The sequence below is a fragment of the Podarcis liolepis genome, assembly GCF_965112155.1.
Source record: "Podarcis liolepis genome assembly, chromosome: 14".
In the NCBI taxonomy this organism is placed as follows: Eukaryota; Metazoa; Chordata; class Lepidosauria; order Squamata; family Lacertidae; genus Podarcis; species Podarcis liolepis.
In genome coordinates this window covers 7816774-7838014 of record NC_139569.1, presented here as the reverse complement: position 1 = coordinate 7838014, position 21241 = coordinate 7816774, and the positions used below count along the sequence as shown (strand labels likewise).

The following is a 21241-nucleotide window of genomic DNA, read 5'->3' as shown; positions in this document are numbered from 1 at the left end:
ATGTTTCACACTCTGGGGAGGGTTAATTTGGTAGGTTGCCATTAAATGCAAAAGGAATGAATTTCTCCCCTGCACTAGTCCAGAGCAATTAACATGGGCAGGCTCTGGACTTCTCTAAGGAACAAGCAAAGAGAGAATGCGCAGGTAAGACAAGTCCAGTTTGGGCCTTTTATTTGGAACAATAAAAATAGACTGAAGAGGACAGGATCCCTCCTCTCCTCTGGTTCATCCCCATCTCTCTCCTCGATTCCAGCTGGCTTCTCATCTTCGCAAACTATTTTTTGAATCCCTGATTCTTATCAGCATGTGAATTTCATTTCTGGCACAGGAGACCCTGCAGAATAACAGGGCAGAACTTTTCTTCCAATGAGATCTCAGTGGCAGCCTGAAAGCCCTGTGCAAGTTTACCCAGAAGTTAAACTCCTCTCACTCTCTTCCAGACAACTGCAGTTTTGAAAGCTGCAGGTGTCGTAAGTGAGGTTTTTTAACTGGATTTAGCTTTGCTGCGTTTGTTGAGCTTGGGTGCACCCCACTTGGAGACAATTGCGATGAAGCGGTATATAGATTTTAGTGTGCTGAATAATAACAGCAAACACCAGGAAGGCTGACTTCCAACATCAAAAAAGGACATCAAAAAAGCAGCAGCAGCAGGGAGGCAATGTTCAAACGCAGGTGAAAATTCAGCTTTTGCAAGCTGAAGGGGGGGGGGAATAGGGATGCTCCAGCAGACTCATCATCTTCAAAGCAGAACGCAACTATTCATTATCTATTAAAGTCAGCCCGCCCAGGCCTTATTCACAGGACTGTTGTGCTATTGTTCCCATTGCACAGAAGAGGAAAACTAAGTCTTCCGCTTTCCTTTGCTTGCATCCGATAAGCGGGGGAAATGCAGAATGACTTTTGATGGCACTCCTGTGACTCAACGGAAGTGTGTGATTCACCTTGGCTTGGTGCAAGATCAGGCAACAGCCAGCCCTGCCTTCACCTTTTTCCTGGCAATGAAGCATATCTCAGATGATTCACAGCATCGCTTTTCATTCCTCCCTGTATTTGTCTCATGCAGGGTTGTTTCCGTACTGCTGCAGTTTGCCTTTTGCCAAAAAACTATGTTATTCACCTCGCTGCCTGCTGTGTTGAAATTATGTGGCTTACGTAATTTATGCAATGACATAAGTTACCTTGTCATTACGATATTCCACCCCATTCGTTTCAATGCAAAGGAGATGCAATGCAAGGACGGTGGGAGGGGGACATAATCAATTATATTTCATTGGTGGACTGACAGCAACAGCAGGAAATAACCATTGTGTTCATTGGATTGATGTCCATTCTGAACACTGGAGATTCTGCTCCTTTTTTCAGTAGAATTCTCCAGTATCTTTATTTGTTGCATGCCGTGTTGGCTGAGAGAGAGAGAGAGTGAAATGGGAATCTTTGCAGCCATTGATAAGTCCCAATGTTAAAGAAATGAGGGGCACCCACTAATTTCAAAATGCACTTTGGCTAATCTATGATGCTGCCAAATTTGGAACAAAGGTGCACCGTTCTGACTGTCTCAAAGAGGGGGGAAAGGACATTGTAGTTCTTGGAAATGATGATAATAATATTTTATTTCTTGTACTCTGCCCATCTGACTGGGTTGTCCCAGCCAATCTGGGCAGCTTCCAACAGAATTCAGTCATCCCTCGGGTTACAGATGCTTCAGGTTGGGTTTTTTCGGGTTACGGACCTGCCAAAACCCGGAATTACCGGAACGGGTTACTTCCGGGTTTCGGCAGTCGCGCATGCACAGAAGCACCAAATTGCAACCGTGCATGCGCAGACGCGCCGCTGCGGGTTGCAAACATGCATCCTGCACGGATCACGTTCGCAACCCGAGTGTCCGCTGTATAAAAGAACACAACAAAACATCAAAAGCTTCCTGATACTCGGCTGCCTTCAGATGTCTCCTAAAGATTGTAGAGTTACCGTATTTTTCGCCCTATAGGACGCACTTTTTCCCCTCCAAAAATGAAGGGGAAATGTGTGTGCATCCTATGGGGCGAATGCAGGCTTTCGCTGAAGCCTGGAGAGCCCCACTGCCAGACCCACAAGCTCGGGGGACAGCGGGGAGGCGCAGCGCGCCTTTCCCGCTGTCCCCTGACTTGGTTAGAAGGCTGGCGGGGGGAGAAGCCTGCTCCTCCCCGTCGCCAGCCCCGCAAACTGGGGGACAGCGGGAGGCGCAGCGCGCCTTTCCCGCTGTCCCCGACTTGGTTAGAAGGCTGGCGGAGGGCTTCCCCCTCCTCCAGCTCCGCAAGCTCCCAGAGCCATGCCAAAGCTGCATGCAGCTTTGGCATCGCTCTGGGTCCTGTTCTGGGGGCTCCGCATCTGGGGGAGGGGGAAATAATTTTTTTCCCCTTTATTTCCCCCCCCCCAAAAAAAATCTAGGTGCGTCCTATGAGCCGGTGCGTCCTATAGGGCGAAAAATACGGTACTCCTTGAAATCTGATGGGAGGGCGTTCCACAGGACGGGCGCCACTACCGAGAAGGCCCTCTTGCCTGGTTCCCTGATGCTTCACTTCTCACAATGAAGAAGCCACCAAAAGGCCCTCGGAGCTAAATTTCCGTGTCTGGGCTGAATGATGAGGGTCAGGGGCGCCAACATTGGCCCCAGATTATGGATGCCCAATGGCACCCACAATGTAACGTGATGTCCTGTAATATCGCATGCATCGCAGCGGCGCCTGGGAGGCCTCCCATACGACTTCTGAGGTCACATGAGAGGCCCATGCAACTTCCAGTTTCTTCCGAGGCCTCAACTCTTGTTTCAAACCGTGGCTGGAAATGACCATGAGAAATCACTTGTGGGATGCTTGAGTCCTGTAGTGTGAAATTGACGATGGGCTCCAGGAGGGCCGGATCTAGGTTTGATGAGGCCCTAAGCTACTGAAGGTAATGGGGCCCTTTATATGTCCAGCTGTCCTTTGTCAGGGACACGGGTGGAGCTGTGGTCTAAACCACAGAGCCTAGGGCTTGCCGATCGGAAGGTCGGCTGTTCAAATCCCCGCGACGCACGGGGTGAGCTCCCGTTGTTCAATCCCAGCTCCTGCCAACCTAGCAGTTCAAAAGCACGTCACTTGCAAGTAGATAAATAGGTACCACTCTGGCGGGAAGGTAAACGACATTTCCATGTGCTGCTCTGGTTCACCAGAAGCGGCTTAGTCATGCTGGCTACATGACCCGGAAAAATTGTCTGTGGACAAATGCCGGCTCCCTCGGCCTATAGAGCGAGATGAGGGCACAACCCCAGAGTCGTCTGTGACTAGACCTCATGGTCAGGGGTACCTTTACCTTTTTATGCAGTACTCCAACTAGAAATGTACACAGATACATACATACATACAAGAAAGTGCACACTGAAATGCAAATGTTGGTGAAATTAGCATGCTAAAACGCATTATATCAGGGGAAATTAATTTTAAAAATGTAAACGGAAAAACTGCATACAAAAAAAGTGCATATTTGGAGAAAGTACAAATTTTCTCACTTCAGAGAAGCCGTACTCTGTTGCCAAGGTTTGATTGGCTTTACAGACTGTGGTTTGTTGGAGAGAAACAAACGATAGTATTCCGTTCAGACATAATGCTAAGCCAGGGCTGAGGAACTTCATATCGGGCCACATTCCCTCATGGGGAAATTCCCAGGGGCCTGTTGCAAAAGTGGGTGGAGCAACATATGCAACTCTTGGCTTTGCAAAGCAGGTTGCTTTCCAGTTGTGCAAAAGTCAAAGCTTTCTACATTCTCACACGTTGCATCTCTCCATGCTCCATTCAGGCAAGCAGACGGCATTATTACACTTCATGGACATGTCCCAACTGTGGGAATGTTCAGGGAGGCAGGAGAGGGTATATTGTTTAATGATATCCTTCCTAACCTGTGTTAGCAAGTTCTATATCTTAGCAGAGTTTAAACATTCCCCTTTAAACGCACAGCTGTTTGCTTGCTGCAGGCTAGTTTTAGCCTCTAAATATAGGATTCCTGGTAAGATCCCTTCTTGTCTCTCTTGAAAAGAATAAACACGGCAATCTTATTAAAGTGAATATGAAAGTTGTTTACTCACATTCATTCAGTTCACAGTTAGATCCCAGAAAGCAGACTTAGGTTACAAAAGTATATATACATGTGGAACTATCCCATAAGGGAGTTAGTACCTAAGTGACTCCTGCTCACACATAGAGAAAAACAAAATGGAGGAGAGAGAGGAGCAAAAGAAGATTGTGTGCTCCTCTTCCCCAGATTAGGCCACACACACACTAGCCACATGCAGAGGAAGTTTGTCCCAGCTCAGGAGGAAACAGGAAATTTTCTCCTGGCTGGTACAAAGCATCTCCTAGCATGTCCATTCTAAGAATGTTGTACTTGACTGCTATGTATCTGGAGAAGTGTGCATGCACACGAAAGCTTATACCCAGAACAAACGTAGTTGGTCTCCAAGGTGCTGCTGGACAATTGGGGCTTTTTTTATTATTTCAACTGCGTCAGACTAACATGGCTACCGACCTGAATCTTGACTGCTATGTGTTTCACATCCCACACCAGCCAGGCGAAAAACACTCAAGGAGGGTTTGGCCAAGGGAGGGTCCCAAACAGAGGGCAATATACAGAAATCTGGAAAGCTGCATTTGGTGCAATAGCCTGAGGTTCCCCACCTGTGGGCTAAGCCAAGAATCGTGGTGAGGAAGAGCAAAAATGGACCAGATCGGTGCATTCGCAGAAACCCATTAATTAGGCTTTGCTGTGCTGTGTCAACAAGGCCCGATATAAGAAAGCTTCTTAGCAATATCCCAGCCTCTCCAGGTCATCTGTCATGGATCCTGTTTGCTGATCAGGTGTGGCACCCTAATAAGTCTGTGTCGCTGTCTAAATATTTGCAATTTTGCCTGGTTGTTTCAACATGTTGAAAAGTCTCTCTGGCTCAAAGGTTTTGGCAGCCAGCAAGACTCCTTGATCCAGGACAAAGTACGGCAGTACCTGGTTACAGAATCATAGAATTGTATCGTTGGAAGGAACCCTGGGGGTCATTTGTCCAACCCCAGCAATGCAGGAATCTGAGTTAAAGCATCCATGACAGATGACCACCCAGGGTTAACTATTTTCATTTCCTTTTATTTATATGCAAAAATTTCTGAACCACCAGCAATAAGAAAAAGATATCATGGTGCTAAACATGTTATCACCCATAGTCCTGGCTATAAAACAACTACTGTGATGGATTATGGTGGTTATCGATATTATTAATACACAGGGCTTATAGCATATTCGGCATATTTCACCTGCTTTATTTGAGCCATCCTTACAAGATATAAGGTAGGATATGATTATTCACCCCCATGGAGTAGGGGAAAGAGGCAAGGAGAATAGAGGACTGCCAGCTACTCAGAAAAGAGGCTCCTGGTGTGCTTGTAATATGTTAAGAGTTTCTACAGTGCTTTGAAAACATGTCGTTGTGACTTACAAGCTGTCTTGCTAGGATTTATGTCCTGAAAGATGTGACGTACCGTATTTTTCTGTGTATAAGATGCCCCCCATGTATAAGACGAGCCTTACTTTTTTGAACCCCAAATTAAGAAATCAATATTTCTTGAGTTGTTGGCCGCCCAAAGTTGTTGAGCTCTGCCTGCTCGTCGCCAATCAGCCGCCCAAGAAAACCCCCAATTTTTGCCTGAACATTTTTAGCAAAAAAACCATTGTCTTATACACGGGAAAGTATGGTCAATCACTGTAATAAACAAAGCAAACTGAAAGTGAGCTGCCGGTTTGCAGCAGAGATGAGAATCAAACTGGGGACCAAGCAATTCTTAGCTCAGATTCTTAGCTTCTATAACAGGCACAGGCAAACTCGGCCCTCCAGATGTTTTGGGACTACAGCTCCCATCATCCCTAGCTATCAGGACCAGTGGTCAGGGATGATGGGGATTGTAGTCTCAAAACATATGGAGGGCTGAGTTTGCCTACACCTGTTGTATAATATGGGCCGTACTACAGCTCTCATCATCCTTTGAGTATTGATCATGCTAGCTGAAGATGGTGGGGGTCAGAAGTCCAAAACATCTGGAAGGGCACCATGTTAGCAGTCCCCGCTCTGTATCTCCATCAGCCTTCCCTGGTACCTGGGGCCCTCCAGATCTTGCTGTGATGACACCCATCAAACCTGACTGTTGGTCATGTTGGAGGGAGTTTTCCAAAACATTGTCCACATTTACAGCACGGTGGGATCACTTTAGGCTTCCCCCAAAGGAACCAGGGAGCTGTGGTTTGTTAAGGGGGCTTCCACTTGTCCCATATCTAGGAAGCAGGGGTCCGATGAGTTTTCCCCTTACCCTGCTAAATTGCCCCTTTAATGCTAAATTGGAGCAAACGTCAATCTGGAGATAACCTGAATTGCCACTTTGCACACCAAAGAGCCGGAGAAAATAGCTGTGGGACACAAGGAAGTTTGGATAATCCCATAGTTTCAGAAACGGAATCAAATTTCTCGCTCATCCCTAACATTGGAATGTTTGCCTGTTTGTTTCATAGACTGCCCTTCACCTGAGGACCACAGGGTAATTTACAGAAATACATTTAAATACATTCTCTCTTTGCTTCCATCTCCCTGTCCTTTTGCCTGTCGCCTCCCCTTGGTTGCATTATTGACTGTAAGTTCATTGGGGCAGGAACTTGTCCTGTTTTTGAAGCTGTCATGACATCACTGCCATGACATGACTGACAACATCATTGGCCGTGGCTGCTGCAAGTTGTGGACTAAAACATCTGGAGAGGTTTTGGGTTCCTACACACACTTGCACACCCCTCTGTATCCTCTATCCGGGCAAACAAGAGGCAGAGTCCAGGGATGCAGTCCAGCCACACAAAAACACTCTGGGAGAGTACACCACAGGGTCAGTAATGTGGGGCTTAGGGTGGAGTCCTGGGGACCAGAGAGAGAGGCCTGGAGGGGGACATTTAGCCCCTGAACCTGAGGTTCCCCTCCCCCTGATGTAAATAATACCAGATAACAACTTTCTTCCCCTTTTTGTGCTTCACAAACAGGGACCACAACTGCTCTGCTACGGGTCCAGGGTGCAAATGTCTGTGGGAAGAGGCAAAAGTGGTTCCCCGCATCAGAAAACCCCAGGAGATGGCAAATACCAGCAAGACGGAAGCCGGGCCAAAAAGCAACCCCCAGGCCCAGCCGGCCAGCCGTACTGGCAGAGCAAAGGTTTCGGCACCTCCAAGAACACACAAGCCGGCCGCTTCTCCCAAGGAAGGAGCAGCCCCTCACGAGCAATCTCCACCACAGAAGTCCAGAGGGCGGCGGAAGAAATAAGGACACCCTTTGGCATCCCGCTGTCCAAACTGTCGGAATCCAAGCACCTAAAGAACAAGGTGTCTCCCTGGTCCGATGCCAAGCGGAGGCAGCCAGGAGCCAGCAACCACAAAGAGCAATAGGACGGGAGATGGTCGCCCTGGGACGCTGAGAAAGAGCCCTGCCGGGGTCCGGGGAGGGACCCCCCACAAAAGTGGGGTTGCTTTGCAACAGTGCGCTCGCCCAGCAGGGAGAGGGGGGTTTACCTGGTCTGTGCACCAGTACCATGTGGCCACGACCGAGAGCCCAAAGGTCATTCCGGTCCAGGGCAGGTCTCCGGAAACAGGATCCCGGAAGAGGTGCATTGCATCGAGCCTGGGCACGTGGCAGGTTGTGTTGGGGATGATCTTAGATGGCACGGCCTTTAAGTAAGCTTCTTCCAGGTTCTGGTAGCCACCAATCTCGCCAAAAGCTTTGCAGGGGATAGAGGGGGTGGGGAGAAGCAATGATTTAAAATAGATATACCAAAACGGGAACAAAGGCTCACCTCTTCCTTCGCTTCCCACCGCGACTTTTAGCAATGCAAGAAAAAAAACCGCCTTGGGGATTTGGTAGGGGAACTCACAAGCACGATGGGTGTGCTGCGTTTCCTGAAATCTCTAGCTCCCTTCGGTGGAGCAGGGGCTGTGTTGCAGGCAGAAGCTTGCAGGTTTGGTCCCTGCCATTGCCGGTTAGACTGGCCGGAGCTAGAAGTAATTGATGGGAAAATCCTTGGCCTGAAGCCCTGGGGATTAGCCAGTGTAGGCAACACTCTAGCCTGGATGGATTTGGTATCAGGCATGGAGAGGGAAGCTTTTTGCCCCCAAGGGCCATGCATAGTACAGGTGTGTGTGTGTGTGTGTGTGTGTGTGTGTGTGTGTGTGTGTGTGTGCAGGCACCAACTCTAAGGGGCCCAGATCACTTCGGGGCCCCCCCCAAAAAAAATATGGAGGGCCAGTTAGACCCCCAATGGTGAGAACAATCAGTTGTGGAGGAGGCCGATCGCGAAGCCAGGCGCAGCGTGGTTTCAGTGGCTATTGGCTTCTCCTGCTGCCATGGAAGGGAAGGGGGGAGCAGCCCCCAGCTGTGGCAGCAGCAGCAGGAGGAGACTGAGTGCCAGAGTAGAGCCTTCAGCCATTGAAGTCATGTTCGGCTCCACCCCTGGCACGTCCTGGCATCCCACACGTCATGCATGCATCACTGGCCCTCCAATCTTCTGCTCAAGTTGGCGCCTCTCGCTGCAAGCCTGTGGGTGTGGCTAGAGTCAATGGTGGGTGGGGCCATTCACACACACACACCCTCTGCACACTGGCCCTCGTCTTCATCAGAGGTGGCCGTCTCCTCCCATGCCATCCTCCCCATCACAACTGTGTCAGCCCACCCAGCGGTCGGGGAGCAATAATAATAACAAATTATTATTTATGCCCCGCCCATCTGATTGGGTTTCCCCAGCCACTCTGGGCGGCTCCCAACAGAATATTAAAAACACAATAAAAACATCAAACATTAAAAACTTCCCTAAACAGGGCTGCCTTCAGATGTCTTCTAAAAGTCAGAGAGTTGTTTATTTCCTTGACATCTGACAGGAAGGGCGTTCCACAGGGCAGGCGCCACCACCGAGAAGGCCCTGTGCCTGCTTCCCTGTAACCTCACTTCTCACAGGGAGGGAACAGCCAGAAGACCCTCGGCGCTGGACCTCAGTGTCTGGGCTGAACGATAGGGGTGGAGACGCTCCTTCAGGTATACTGGGCCGAGGCTGTTTAGGACTTTAAATGCTGCACTGGGGGGTCTCTGAGGCCCACTGGGCACAGGCAGCCCACACGGCAATGCAAGGCAATTCCTAAACCATTTAAGCAGGAGATTCTGGGTTTATTTTGGGCAGAGAGGTACAGCCAATTAGGGTCAGAGACTAGGAGTCGGATTCCTCTTCAACCAGGTGATGGAGCTGAGGACTCTGAACCTAAAGAGGACGTGCGTATGATTCTATATAGGGCCAGCCCCAGAAGTGCTGCTACCCACTTAACCTGTGGGATGTGTTCTGACTCAGAGGACTCTGCTGTAGGAGAAGACCTGGAAGACCTGAACCTTCCCTGCTCCGTCACAGTAGGACAGGCACCCCCAAACCCGACCCTCCAGATGTTTTGGGACTACAAGTCCCATCATCCCTGACCACTGGTCCTGTTAGCTAGGGATGATGTGAGTTGTAGTCCCAAAACTTCTGGAGGGCCGAGTTTGGGGGTGCCTGCAGTAGGAGATGGTTGGGAAAGGCTGTGTCCCTTTAAGTCAAGCAGGGTGTTGAATTAAAGTTGGTGAGAAGCCTCAGGCTACACCTGGTTCCATTATGGGCTGGGTTGCAACTTGTTCCTTGCTGGGCCAAATTCAGAGGCAGAACCTGCCTTATGTCCTGCCTGAATTTTGTCCCACCTTGCCCTGTAACCATCCAGGACCTCACCTTCTCCTACAGCCTCTTGGGCCTTGGCACAAGACAAGCGGTTAAACGTATTCTTCATATGTACAAGTTTTGAGATTCACACCTTCACAGTTAAAGGGATCACAGGTAGCAGGTGATGGGAAAGAGACCCACTCGTCCCTGAGACAGTGGAGAGCAACTGCAAGTCGGGCTATGCAGTCCTGGGCAAAGGGAATCAATTGCCTGAGTCAGCATTCTGCTTCGGATGCTGCCTGATCATCAAGGGAGGTTAGCAAAGGCTGAATCAGATTGCTCCCCCAAAAGTTGCAATAATGGTGATGAGGATTGAGTCACCCCGGGGTTTGTAACCCTTCCAGGGTGAGCCAACAGCTTCCCCAGACGAAAGCCCGCTTTTGCAAAGACCGTATCCTGAACCAAAACAAGCGCCCACAAATACCGCAGATTAAGGCCGCTCTCTTGGGAAAGTTAATGATTTGAAGCAGTTTGCAAAAGGGGCAGGATTTGCAGCCTTTGTCTTGAGCGTCAACAGGAATTAGTGGCCGGGTTCTTTTCAAAGCCTTGTCATGGCAACCACGCAGCGAGCCACCCAACCAGGGCGTGGGGAGGATTACCACATGATCTGTCCCCCTTCAATGGTGGCTTTAGATGTAAGCTCCAGAGTATCGGCTGATTTAATGGGCTGCGGGGGCCGGTTCAAGGCGTCGGGGTGACTGGAGTCAGAAAGCCAAAATGGCGCCCACACCCATTAACTGACCTGGGACACAAGAAGATTCTCTGCACAAGGTTTTCACTAAAACGATTATAATGAACAAAAGCAATGGTGCGTGTTGGTTTACTCGGAACCTTCTTAATTTATTCTGCAGCTCAAACCCACTCCAATCACGTCCACATACCACATGCTTCAAGCACACTTAGACCCCTTTGGCAGTCGTGGATTTCTGCCCCGCAAAAATTCCAGGAACTGTAGTCTATCCCTCACTGAGGTACAATTTCCAGCAGCCTACACAAACTGCAAGGGACGCGGGTGGCGCTGTGGGTTAAACCACAGAGCCTAGGACTTGCCAATCAGAAGGTCAGCAGTTCGAATCTCCGCAACGGGGTGAGCTCCCGTTGCTCGGTCCCTGCTCCTGCCAACCTAGCAGTTCAAAAGCACGTCAAAAGTACGTACCGCTCCAGCGGGAAGGTAAACGGCGTTTCTGTGCGCTGCTCTGGTTCGCCAGAAGCGGCTTAGTCATGCTGGCCACATGACCCAGAAGCTGTACGCCGGCTCCCTCGGCCAATAAAGCGAGATGAGCACCGCAACCCCAGAGTCGTCCATGACTGGACCTAATGTTCAGGGGTCCCTTTACCTTTTTACACAAACTGCAAGCAAACTACAGTTCCCATTATTCTTGGCGGGAGGGGGGGAGCTGTGTGCTTTACTTGTGTGGCATGGATTTGAATTCAGTATATACTAAACATCATGAGGTTTTCTTTCTTGGGGGGGGGGTGGAGAGACAAAGCCATGCACCACAGTCCAGTTCTTCCTCATTTGGGGTTTAGTGTGGAAACTCCCTGTTTCCTTTCTTTCTATATACAGGGCACCCACAGGACAGTGTCATCCATTTCCCCTTTGATTCTTTCTCTCCCCCCCCCCCCCAGAAAGATAGAAGAGGAACTCTGAATCCACAGGGGCAAATGACTTTAGCCCTTCTCTTTCCTTCCTTCCTTCCTTCCTTCCTTCCTTCCTTCCTTCCTTTCTTTCCCCTCATTTTTAACTTGGGCAGTGACGTATCGCGGTAGTGAACTTACAACTGCATTATTTGTGGTTGTATTGTGCATTTAGCATGAACTCTGGAAATGTATACACGACTCTGAACAAACTAAGCCAGAGGTATACACTCGAGTATACACATTCAGAGTTCATGCTAAATATATTACTTCTGGTAAATGAGCCACCATGAAACCAAAGGGGACGCATTGAATCATAGAATCACAGAGTTGGAAGAGACCACAAGGGCCATCGAGTCCAACCCCCTGCCAAGCAGGAAACACCATCAGAGCACTCCTGACATATGGTTGTCAAGCCTCTGCTTAAAGACCTCCAAAGTAGGAGACTCCACCACACTCCTTGGCAGCAAATTCCACTGCCGAACAGCTCTTACTGTCAGGAAGTTCTTCCTAATGTTTAGGTGGAATCTTCTTTCTTGTAGTTTGGATCCATTGCTCCGTGTCCGCTTCTCTGGAGCAGCAGAAAACAACCTTTCTCCCTCCTCTATGTGACGTCCTTTTATATATTTGGTTGCCAGGTGTGAAATATCTTGGCGTTATTTTCAGATCTCCTACCCCAGTAACACACTAAACCACTCTGACTCCATAAGGGAAATAGAGAAGCTAAAGAACAACTGCCCTTGGGGAATCAGGACATTAGGGGCATATAAATGCAATGTCCTTTGCACCCATAAGGAACAGGAAATAGCCAAACTTCCTCCAAGGTTAAAGATGTGCTGCTGTTCTCAAGACTTCTTTTAAAAATCTAACTAGATACGCACTCCAGCACGACTGGTTCATGCAGTTGCCACAGGAGTTTGCCTCATTGTACAGCCTCCAAAGAAATTGTTTACAAATGTAAAAAGGTAAAATAAAAATTATAATGTTCCAAAAATGGTGGAAAGTTGCATCTGTGTTCATTCTGTAAACTCTCGCTCTCTCCCTGTCGATTTAGTGCTGTGCCGTAAATATATGAAGAGTCAGCAGACAAGTCCTTGCCCCAAGGAGATTACAATTTAGAAAACAGGCAATGGAGGAAGTGGGAGATGCATAACCATTCTGATTTGAGCGGGACATCCCGGAACTACGGAAGCCATCCCGGCTTCTGATTGGATCCCGAAATGTCCTGTATTTTGGTGCACCACTCTGGTGCAAGTCAGAAGAGATACTATGATCTTTCCTTGGGTGGGGGGGGGGAGCAGAGTCGGGCCCCCACAGGCAGGCCTTACCTGTTACTGTCAGGATGGTGGCTCCAATGACCATGATGAGAGTCTGCAGAGCATCTGTATAGATGACTGCCGCCAGCCCACCTGCGGACAATAGACCGGGGAGAGCAGATCTGAATTGCAGAGCTGAGTTTTGATCAGCACAATTTGGGGTGCTTCCAGTTCCTCCCCATGTTTCTAACAGAGGGAGCCCTTTAGAACTTGCGGGGCCAAAATTTGGAGTCAGTTCACATTAGTGCAAATTTACCTAATTTGCATTTCCCAAAGCAACGTGCATCCTGGCACCCACACCCATCCCAAATTTGCACTGCACCGAAAAATAGGTGTCTGCAAAATGCATATATTAAGGAACTATTTACATGAGTGTAACATGAAAAAAAAATGCATTCTGTCAGCGGAGATTGTGTGCAAAATATAATAGTAGTAGTAGTAGTAGTAGTAGTAGTAGTAATAATAATAATAATAATAATAATAATAATAATAATAATAATAATAATAATTTATTTATACCCCGCCCTTCCCAGTTCAGAAACCTGGGCTCAGAGTGGCTAACAGCAAATTTAAAACACTTAATTGATGCAACAAAAAAACAGTATAAAATACAGTATAAAATGTGAATAACAATAAATTCAGATATATTCAGATAAATATTCAGATAAATCCACAATATGTGAATTATTAGGAAAAAACGGCATGCAAATCATTTTGACGCCGTTTGCACAAGGCTCTCCCCAAAAGACAAAGGGGGAGACCAGAAAAGAGATGGTGCCTTGGAAATAGGGGGGAACTGGAGAGCACATGACAGGGAGGGGAGACCTACGACCTTCCAGGTGTTCATTTGCTTATTTGTTTTCAGATTTCTAATCCGCACATCCGTTAAAAAAAAAGAGCAAAGTGGAATATGACATATAAAAACCAACCAAGATATCCATAAAAACATCAATAAAACATCAGCAAATACCAATTGGGTTAAGAAAAGAAGATCCATGTTACAAGGGCCTGCAGAACCAGAAAGGGTTTGAAAAGTTGTCTGAAGGGAACGAGGGATGGTTCTTGCCAAACCAGAGTTTTTGCCCACAGCTTGCTTGGTACCTAGGACCATGTTTCATGTGTGAAGCATTTTCCACCAGACCCTCCAAGCGTCCCTATTTTCCAGGGACGTCCCTGATTTAGAGAAGCCGTCCCGGTTTCTGGTTTGATCCCAGAATGCCCCTCTTTTCCCCAGGATGCCCCTCTTTTCCCCTGGATGCCCCTCTTTTCCCCAGGATGCCCCTCTTTTCCCCAGGATGTCCCTGTTTTCATGGAGGAAATCTTGGAGGGTATGGGGTTATCCAACCCCCAAGCTGTCTGGAGGCAATCCTCTATAGGGAAGTTTTTTAATGTTTAATGTTTTATTATGTTTTTCTATATGTTGGAAGGGACACGGGTGGCGCTGTGGGTTAAACCACAGAGCCTCTTGGGCTTGCCGATCAGAAGGTCGGCGGTTCGAATCCCTGCGATGGGTTGAGCTCCCGTTGCTTGGTCCCAGCTCCTGCCAACCTAGCAGTTCGAAATCACATGACAGTGCAAGTAGATAAACAGGTACCACTCTGGCAGGAAGGCAAACGGCGTTTCCATGCGCTACTCTGGTTTCCCAGAAGCGGCTTAGTCATGCCGGCCACATGACCCAGAAGCTGTATGCCGGCTCCCTCAGCCAATAAAGCGAGATGAGCGCCGCAACCCCAGAGTCGTCCGCAACTGGACCTGATGGTCAGGGGTTCCTTTACCTTTACCTTTACCTTTACCTTTAACTATATGTTGGAAGCCACCCAGAGTGGCTGGGGCAACCAATTCAGATGGGCAGGGTATAAATAATAGAATTATCATGAAGGAATGGGACGTCCCTATTTTCATGGGAGAAATGTTGGAGGGTTATGATCCACCGTGCATCTTACCTGCAATGGTGTAAATGGCAGTGACAACCAGCATCAGGACGGTGGAAAGGTAGAGATTCCAGCCTAGGCACACTTGAACAAATAGGGCTCCTGAATACAGGTCTGTCTGCAGGGGTAAAGAGAGGCAACATCAGGGGGGGGTTGGGGGGGATGCTCAGCTAGGACAGGCAAAAGCCGCTTCAGAGCTTTGCCATGCTTTAAACCAGGGGTCAGCAAACATTTTCATCAGGGGGCCAGTCCACTGCCCCTCAGACCTTGTGGGGGGCCGGACTATATTTTGAAGGGGAAAAATGAGCAAATTCCTATACCCCACAAACAGAGATGCATTTTAAATAAAAGCACACATTCTACTCATGTAAAAACACCAGGCAAGCCCCACAAATAACCCAGAGATGCATTTTAAATAAAAGGACACATTCTGCTCATGTAAAAACACACTGATTCCCGGACTGTCTGCAGGCCGGATTTAGAAGGCGATTGGGCCAGATCCAGCCCCGGGCCTTAGTTTGCCTACCCATGCTTTAAACTAACACCTGAATTATTTGTTTTAATAGCTATTTCGGTACCATCAGCCTACAGTGAAGAAAGCTGCTTCGTCTGATAGTTTTCCGGCTGTCCTTCAATATTGGGTTATGAGCACGGGAAGCAATAGGCCTAGATTGCCACTTTTTCTGCAGACCGAGGCTCTTGTGCCGTTTAACAGCTGGACATCAGGTAGAAATCCACAGGCGAATCCTTTCCAGGCATTAAGGTGCAAAGGTCCGCCCTACTGAATTCTCCCTGCCAAGGTGTCGCTCGCAGCCTAGAGCTTCCCAATGGGGACAACTGGTTGCCCCACTGTGGAAAACACAAAACTCGGATGTAATTTTTGGTCAGATTCTGCAGGGCTCCTTCCTGGGGGGTGATCAGCACTCTTAGCCCTGTGTTCATAGCACAAGCAGAGACCAGGTCTTAAAGCCAGAAGATGGCTAGAAATTCCACAGATTCCCATCACTGGGGTGGAGTGAGGAGTTGCATGTGTTAACTTCCAGCCTGTTATGTGACCTGATAGGGGACTCACCACATTTCGACACATAAGAAACGCCTGCTAAATCAGGCCAATTTCCCGTCTGGTCCAACATCTGACCAACCAGATGTTTGTGCGAAACCCTCAAGATAGGACCCGGGCGACGAAAGAAGAATGGAGGATGAAGTTGATGGATTATGCAGAATTAGATAAATTGACAGAAAGGATTCGAAACCTGCGGGACCAGAGATTCTTAGAAGACTGGAGTAAATATATGAACTATTTAGAATCATAGAATCATAGAGTTGGAAGAGACCACAAGGGCCATTGAGTCCAACCCCCTGCCAAGCAGGAAACACCATCAGAGCACTCCTGACATATGGTTGTCAAGCCTCTGCTTAAAGACCTCCAAAGTAGGAGACTCCACCACACTCCTTGGCAGCAAATTCCACTGTCGAACAGCTCTTACTGTCAGGAAGTTCTTCCTAATGTTTAGGTGGAATCTTCTTTCTTGTAGTTTGGATCCATTGCTCCGTGTCCGCTTCTCTGGAGCAGCAGAAAACAACCTTTCTCCCTCCTCTATGTGACATCCTTTTATATATTTGAACATGGCTATCATATCACCCCTTAACCTCCTCTTCTCCAGGCTAAACATGCCCAGCTCCCTTAGCCGTTCCTCATAAGGCATCGTTTCCAGGCCTTTGACCATTTGAAAAGTAATAGTAATGAACAGGTTACGCTAGTAGGACTGGAAGAAGTTTTGTAAGGTGGGTTATTTGAAATATTACAAGGAAGACGATGAAAAGAATTATTAGTTAAGGACAATTAAATGTGAAAAAGAAATTAAGAAATGCAGAACAAGGGATAAAGAATGGGAAATCATCAGAGGTGTTGACGGATGTCTAAAACATTGTATAAGATGAGAAGATATGTTGTATGACTGTTGGAACTGATATGTTAAAAAATCTATAAAAATGTATATAAAAAGAAAAGACCCAGGCGGAAGAGCAACACCCTCTCCTCTCCTGGCCTACCTTAAAGAGTTGTTGTGATGATAAAACAGAGAGAAGGAAAAGAGGACACTGTCTTCAGCTCCTCTTAGGAAAGATGGGGTATAAATGCAATAATAAATAAAGTTTTTAAAAAATAAATAAATCTGTAGCTGTAGCATCTCAACAACACATTTGGGAAGGGATAAACATGTTTCCACCTGAACAATGAGAACTAGAAACTTGTTTTGGAGGAAAGCTTGGTGAGCGGAAGCTGGCTGGGTCCGATGTGAGTTGGAGTCCAGGGTGGGGAGATATGACTGAGACCAAGTACTCAGTGGTTGATACTCTTACACAGGCTTGCTTGTCAACAAGACTTAAGGGGCAGTTTTGAGGCAGCAAGAAATTCCAGGTGAGATTTTCGACATCACAGTCTCATTATCTGGCTTGGCAGGGAGGAGAGGCACGCCCAACGGCAGGTAGGCACAAAGAAAACCATTGAGAAACCACCCGGCTCACCAAATGAGATTCCTTTCTGTCTCCCAACCCAGGGGGAGTTTCAGAGCTTTGGATTCCAAATGCAGAAGGGTACAGGCGATACTGACTGCCAACAATTGCTGTGGGCCAGAACCATTGGGTCTGGTGACAGGCCCCTTTGCAAACCCCCTTCAGCCGATATCCCTAGAAGTAGGGGCCACCCTACGAAACGGAGGAACTGTTGATTCATGGCAGGTGTGAGAAAAAGTCTTCTTCACCCAGCAGCAAATTAACTTGCGGAACTCACAGCCACAAGGTGTGGTGTCTTCAACAGCTGTGAAAGAGGACTGGACGTATTCACAGAGGAGAAAGAGAAGCTGTGTTAAAAGCTGTTAGCCGCTGTGGTTAGGACCAGAAGTTCTGGATGATTTGGTCGTGTCTCAAAACTGCAGTCTTTTGGTGCTCATGTTCTGTTGAACTCACAGAACCATAGAGTTGGAATAGACTCCGAGAGTCATTGAGTCCAATGCCCTGCAATGAGGGAACCTGCCCACAGCCATCCCTGGGTGGGTTCAAACCACCAACCTTCTGGTTAAAAGCCAGATGCACTGCCCATTGCACCACAGAGGACGAGTTCTTTGGGTCTTGAAAGAGGGGCAATATAACTGGCTGCTAAAGGCACTCATAATAACTAAACATCTTACATCAGATCCTCCAAGTGTCCCTATTTCCCAGGGACAGTCCCGGATTTACAGAAGCCATTCTGGTTTCTGACTTGATCCAGGAATATCCCCCTTTTCCTTAGGATGTCCTTATTTTCATCAAATAAATATTGGGGGGTATGGATCTATGCTACCCCTGAGCCAAGGAGATAACTATACAACCTTCAGAAGACATCCCTGTATGGGGAAGGTTTTCAATGTTGAATGTGTTTTGATATATGTTGGAAGCCAACCAGAGGGGCCCCAGAAGAGACTTTAGCCCACATTGCTTAAACATTTTGGGTGTAGTAGACCCAATTTGAGTCACATGGAATTGAGTCAAATGGATTGATTTTTGTTGCTGTATATATTTCAGCAACCCCAAAGTTTGGAGTCAGTAGCACAGATGTTGTAAGGGTGTGATGGAACAAACCCTGTTGAAGAAGATAATGGTGGTTACCCAGAATTTGTTGCAAAGACCACCTTCTCGTAAGCTGCCGGCTGAGTCATGTCTTCTGCCCATTGTACAATTGGGGCGTTTGTGTGTGTATAGACCTCTCCTTCCAGTACGGAAGTGCATACCCTCCAACATTTCTCTGGTGAAAATAGGCACGTCCTATTCCATAATAATGATAATAATAATAATAATAATAATTTTATTATTTGTACCCTGCCCATCTGACTAGGTTGACTACGTTGCCCCAGCCACTCTGGGAGGCTTCTAACATATATAAAAACATAATAAAACATATAGCATTGGGAGGGGGACTTCCCTATACGGGCCTTCCATTAGATGTCTTCTAAAGGTTATTTATCCCCTTGGCTCGGGGGTCAAACCAGCTTAACTAGAACAATGGCTCCGCGTTCTGGAGGAGCCCTGGGCATATGAGTCTTCACAGGCACCATCCTCACTGCAGCAGGTCCAGGGGGCTTTCTGTAGTGGGGGCCTTGTTAGAGTGGCATAGCATGGATTGCCAGTGCCCGTTGGGAGGGAAATGGATGGAGTACACATGCGAATGCAACTGCCTAACGGTACCTACAACCCCCAGGAGATCACAGCCGCAGAGACAAGGAAAGAAGAGTTGTTCCATTGTCTGGAGAGGTCGCTTCCTGGTTCGCATGGAGAAGCCGTTTTCAACAGATCCCAAAGACGGAAGCATGCAGCTGTGTTGAGGCAGCACCGGATGTTGAAATTTTGCACCTCTAACAATTTTGCACCCATGTAGCTCCCCCCCCCCCACCGCACTATGCCACTGCCCTGCTAGGCTGCACCCTCTCAACAGATGCCTGATCATGCCAGCCTCTGGCATCAGCCAGCAAAGCAGGTGGTCTTCATTTAGCCAGATGGCTACAGATAAGCTTCCTTCAGCCTCATTGCACTGAATTTTCATGAGCTTCTTCTCAATCCCTAAAACCTGCCTCCTCCGTAATCACACAGGCAAGGGGGGAAGGGCGATTGCTTTCATCTAATTCAGAGGTTCTCAACCTGTGGGTCCCCAGATGTTGTTGGACTACAACTCCCATCATCCCTGAGCTCTGGCCTTGCTAGCTAGGGGTGATGGGAGTTGTAGTCCAACAACATCTGGAGACCCACAGGTTGAGAAAGGCTGATTCTAATTCCTTTCTCTGTTGTTGTTGTTGTTTTGCCAGCTCAGCAAAAATAAAAGAAAAAAATTGCCGGCCTCCTGTTCCCTCCAGGCAGAGCGACGGAGGCAGCAACGCGGAAGGCGGCAGGTGGGGCTGCCCGGCATTTTCACTCTTTCAACTTGAACAGATTTGTTCTCTTGGCACCTGCCCCGCCTTTGAATCGCCTGCCAAGTCGCTTCTTCATGCTTGGCTCCAAAGCCAGCTGCACACTTTGGCTACAAAAAAGAGAGAGCGCTTCTGTTGACTCCCCAGCTGTCCTCAGAGAAGGGGTGGGCCACGAGGTTGAGCTTGCACGTGTGGCAAAAAGAGATGGTTAAATTGGGAGGGATCTCACAAGCCTGGAGGGCACAGGAGCCTCCCCACGCTCAGGTCAACTGGACCTTAGTATCTTAGTTCACTGCTGAGAGACCTTTCAGAAACTGGAGGTTCCTCATGAGGGCTAGCAACGTGGTTAGCATGCAGAACCCCCCAAAAGGCTCCCGGAAAAATATAATAAACTCTATGTCCACAACCAGTCCTACACAACCGCAAGCTCGCTATGTAGTGTTTCACAAGCTTCTCTCTGAGTCGCATAAACTATGGAACTCGTTGCCCCAGGAGGCAGTGATGGCCCGCAGCTTAGATACTGCTACTAATAATAATAATTTTATTAATTATATGCTGTCTATCTGGCTGGGTTTCCTCAGCCATTCCAACAGATATGGAAATGTAAGAAAACATCAAACATTAAAAGCTTCCCTATACAGGGTTCCTTCAGATGTCTTCTGAAAGTCAGATAGGTTTTTATTTCCTTGACATCTGACGGGATGGTGTTCCACAGGGCAGGTGCCACCACCAAGAAGGCCCTCTGCCTGGTTCACTGTAACCTCACTTCTCACAGTGAGGGAACCGCCAGAAGGCCCTTGAAGCTGGACCTCAGTGTCCGGGCTGAGTGATGGGGGTAGAGATGCTCCTTCAGGTATATAGGGCTGAGACTGTTTAGGGCTTTAAAGGTCAGCACCAACACTCAGTATTGCACTCAGAAACATACTGGGAGCCAGTGTATGTCTTTCAGGACCGGTGTTATATGGTCTCGGCGGCCACTCCCAGTCACCAGTCTAGCTGCCGCATTCTGGATTAGTTGTAGTTTCCGGGTCACCTTCAAAGGTAGCCCCACGTAGAGCGCATTGCAGTAGTCCAAGCAGGAGATAACCAGAGCATGCACTGTAGCACCCTGCTTGTGGTTAACGCTTAGCTGGAATGAAATATTCAACGCAGCAATAGAGAATTTAAAATAATTATTTATTTGTCAGACAAATAAATGAGAGGCACAGTGGTATATGGTTACCAAGCTCTGGCCTGGCCTCCTGCCATTATGGCCAGCACTTATATTCCCTCAGCCCAGGCCCCTTGCTCCTCCTTTGGCTGCCTCTGTCCAATCAGCCTGGTTGAATTTCCTATTGGCTGATTGCTATAACCAATCCTAAAAGATACACCCATATCCTCCTGTCCTTATATGGAACACAAAGAGCTATATATTGTTACATCTATAAATGACAAATAAGTAGTAATATATCTTACATGTGTCTCAACAAGGAATCTTAATTACCAGCTCACCTCTTGCCCTCCTTGCCCTATTGCCTTCTAAAACAAATGGTTAATCTTAAATTTTTATCTTAAACATATGTCAAGGATCTTGAGTTTCACATCAACATTGAAAGATCTCCTTCATTTGA

General features: G+C 47.8%; 2 protein-coding genes across 3 annotated transcripts in view; one reads left to right on the top strand and one right to left on the bottom strand.

The window, feature by feature from the left end:
* The window catches only part of FAM83G (family with sequence similarity 83 member G), a 42580-nt gene extending 34713 nt beyond the window's left edge, over window positions 1-7867 (top strand). The window contains exon 6 of one of the 2 annotated variants that reach the window (XM_083474278.1): window positions 7072-7867. In XM_083474278.1, the coding sequence (XP_083330404.1) occupies window positions 7072-7470 (399 nt within the window). In that variant the 3' untranslated portion in view covers window positions 7471-7867. The remainder of the gene's footprint in view (window positions 1-7071) is intronic. The other variant, XM_083474279.1, reaches the window with a different exon arrangement.
* Window positions 1-21241, bottom strand: part of SLC5A10 (solute carrier family 5 member 10) — a gene marked incomplete at its 5' end in the record, with an annotated part of 98321 nt that overhangs the window by 57077 nt on the left and 20003 nt on the right. Inside the window, 3 exons of the mRNA XM_083474601.1 lie at window positions 7594-7799; window positions 12776-12856; window positions 14707-14812. Of these exons, the coding sequence (XP_083330727.1) occupies window positions 7594-7799; window positions 12776-12856; window positions 14707-14812 (393 nt within the window). The remainder of the gene's footprint in view (window positions 1-7593; window positions 7800-12775; window positions 12857-14706; window positions 14813-21241) is intronic.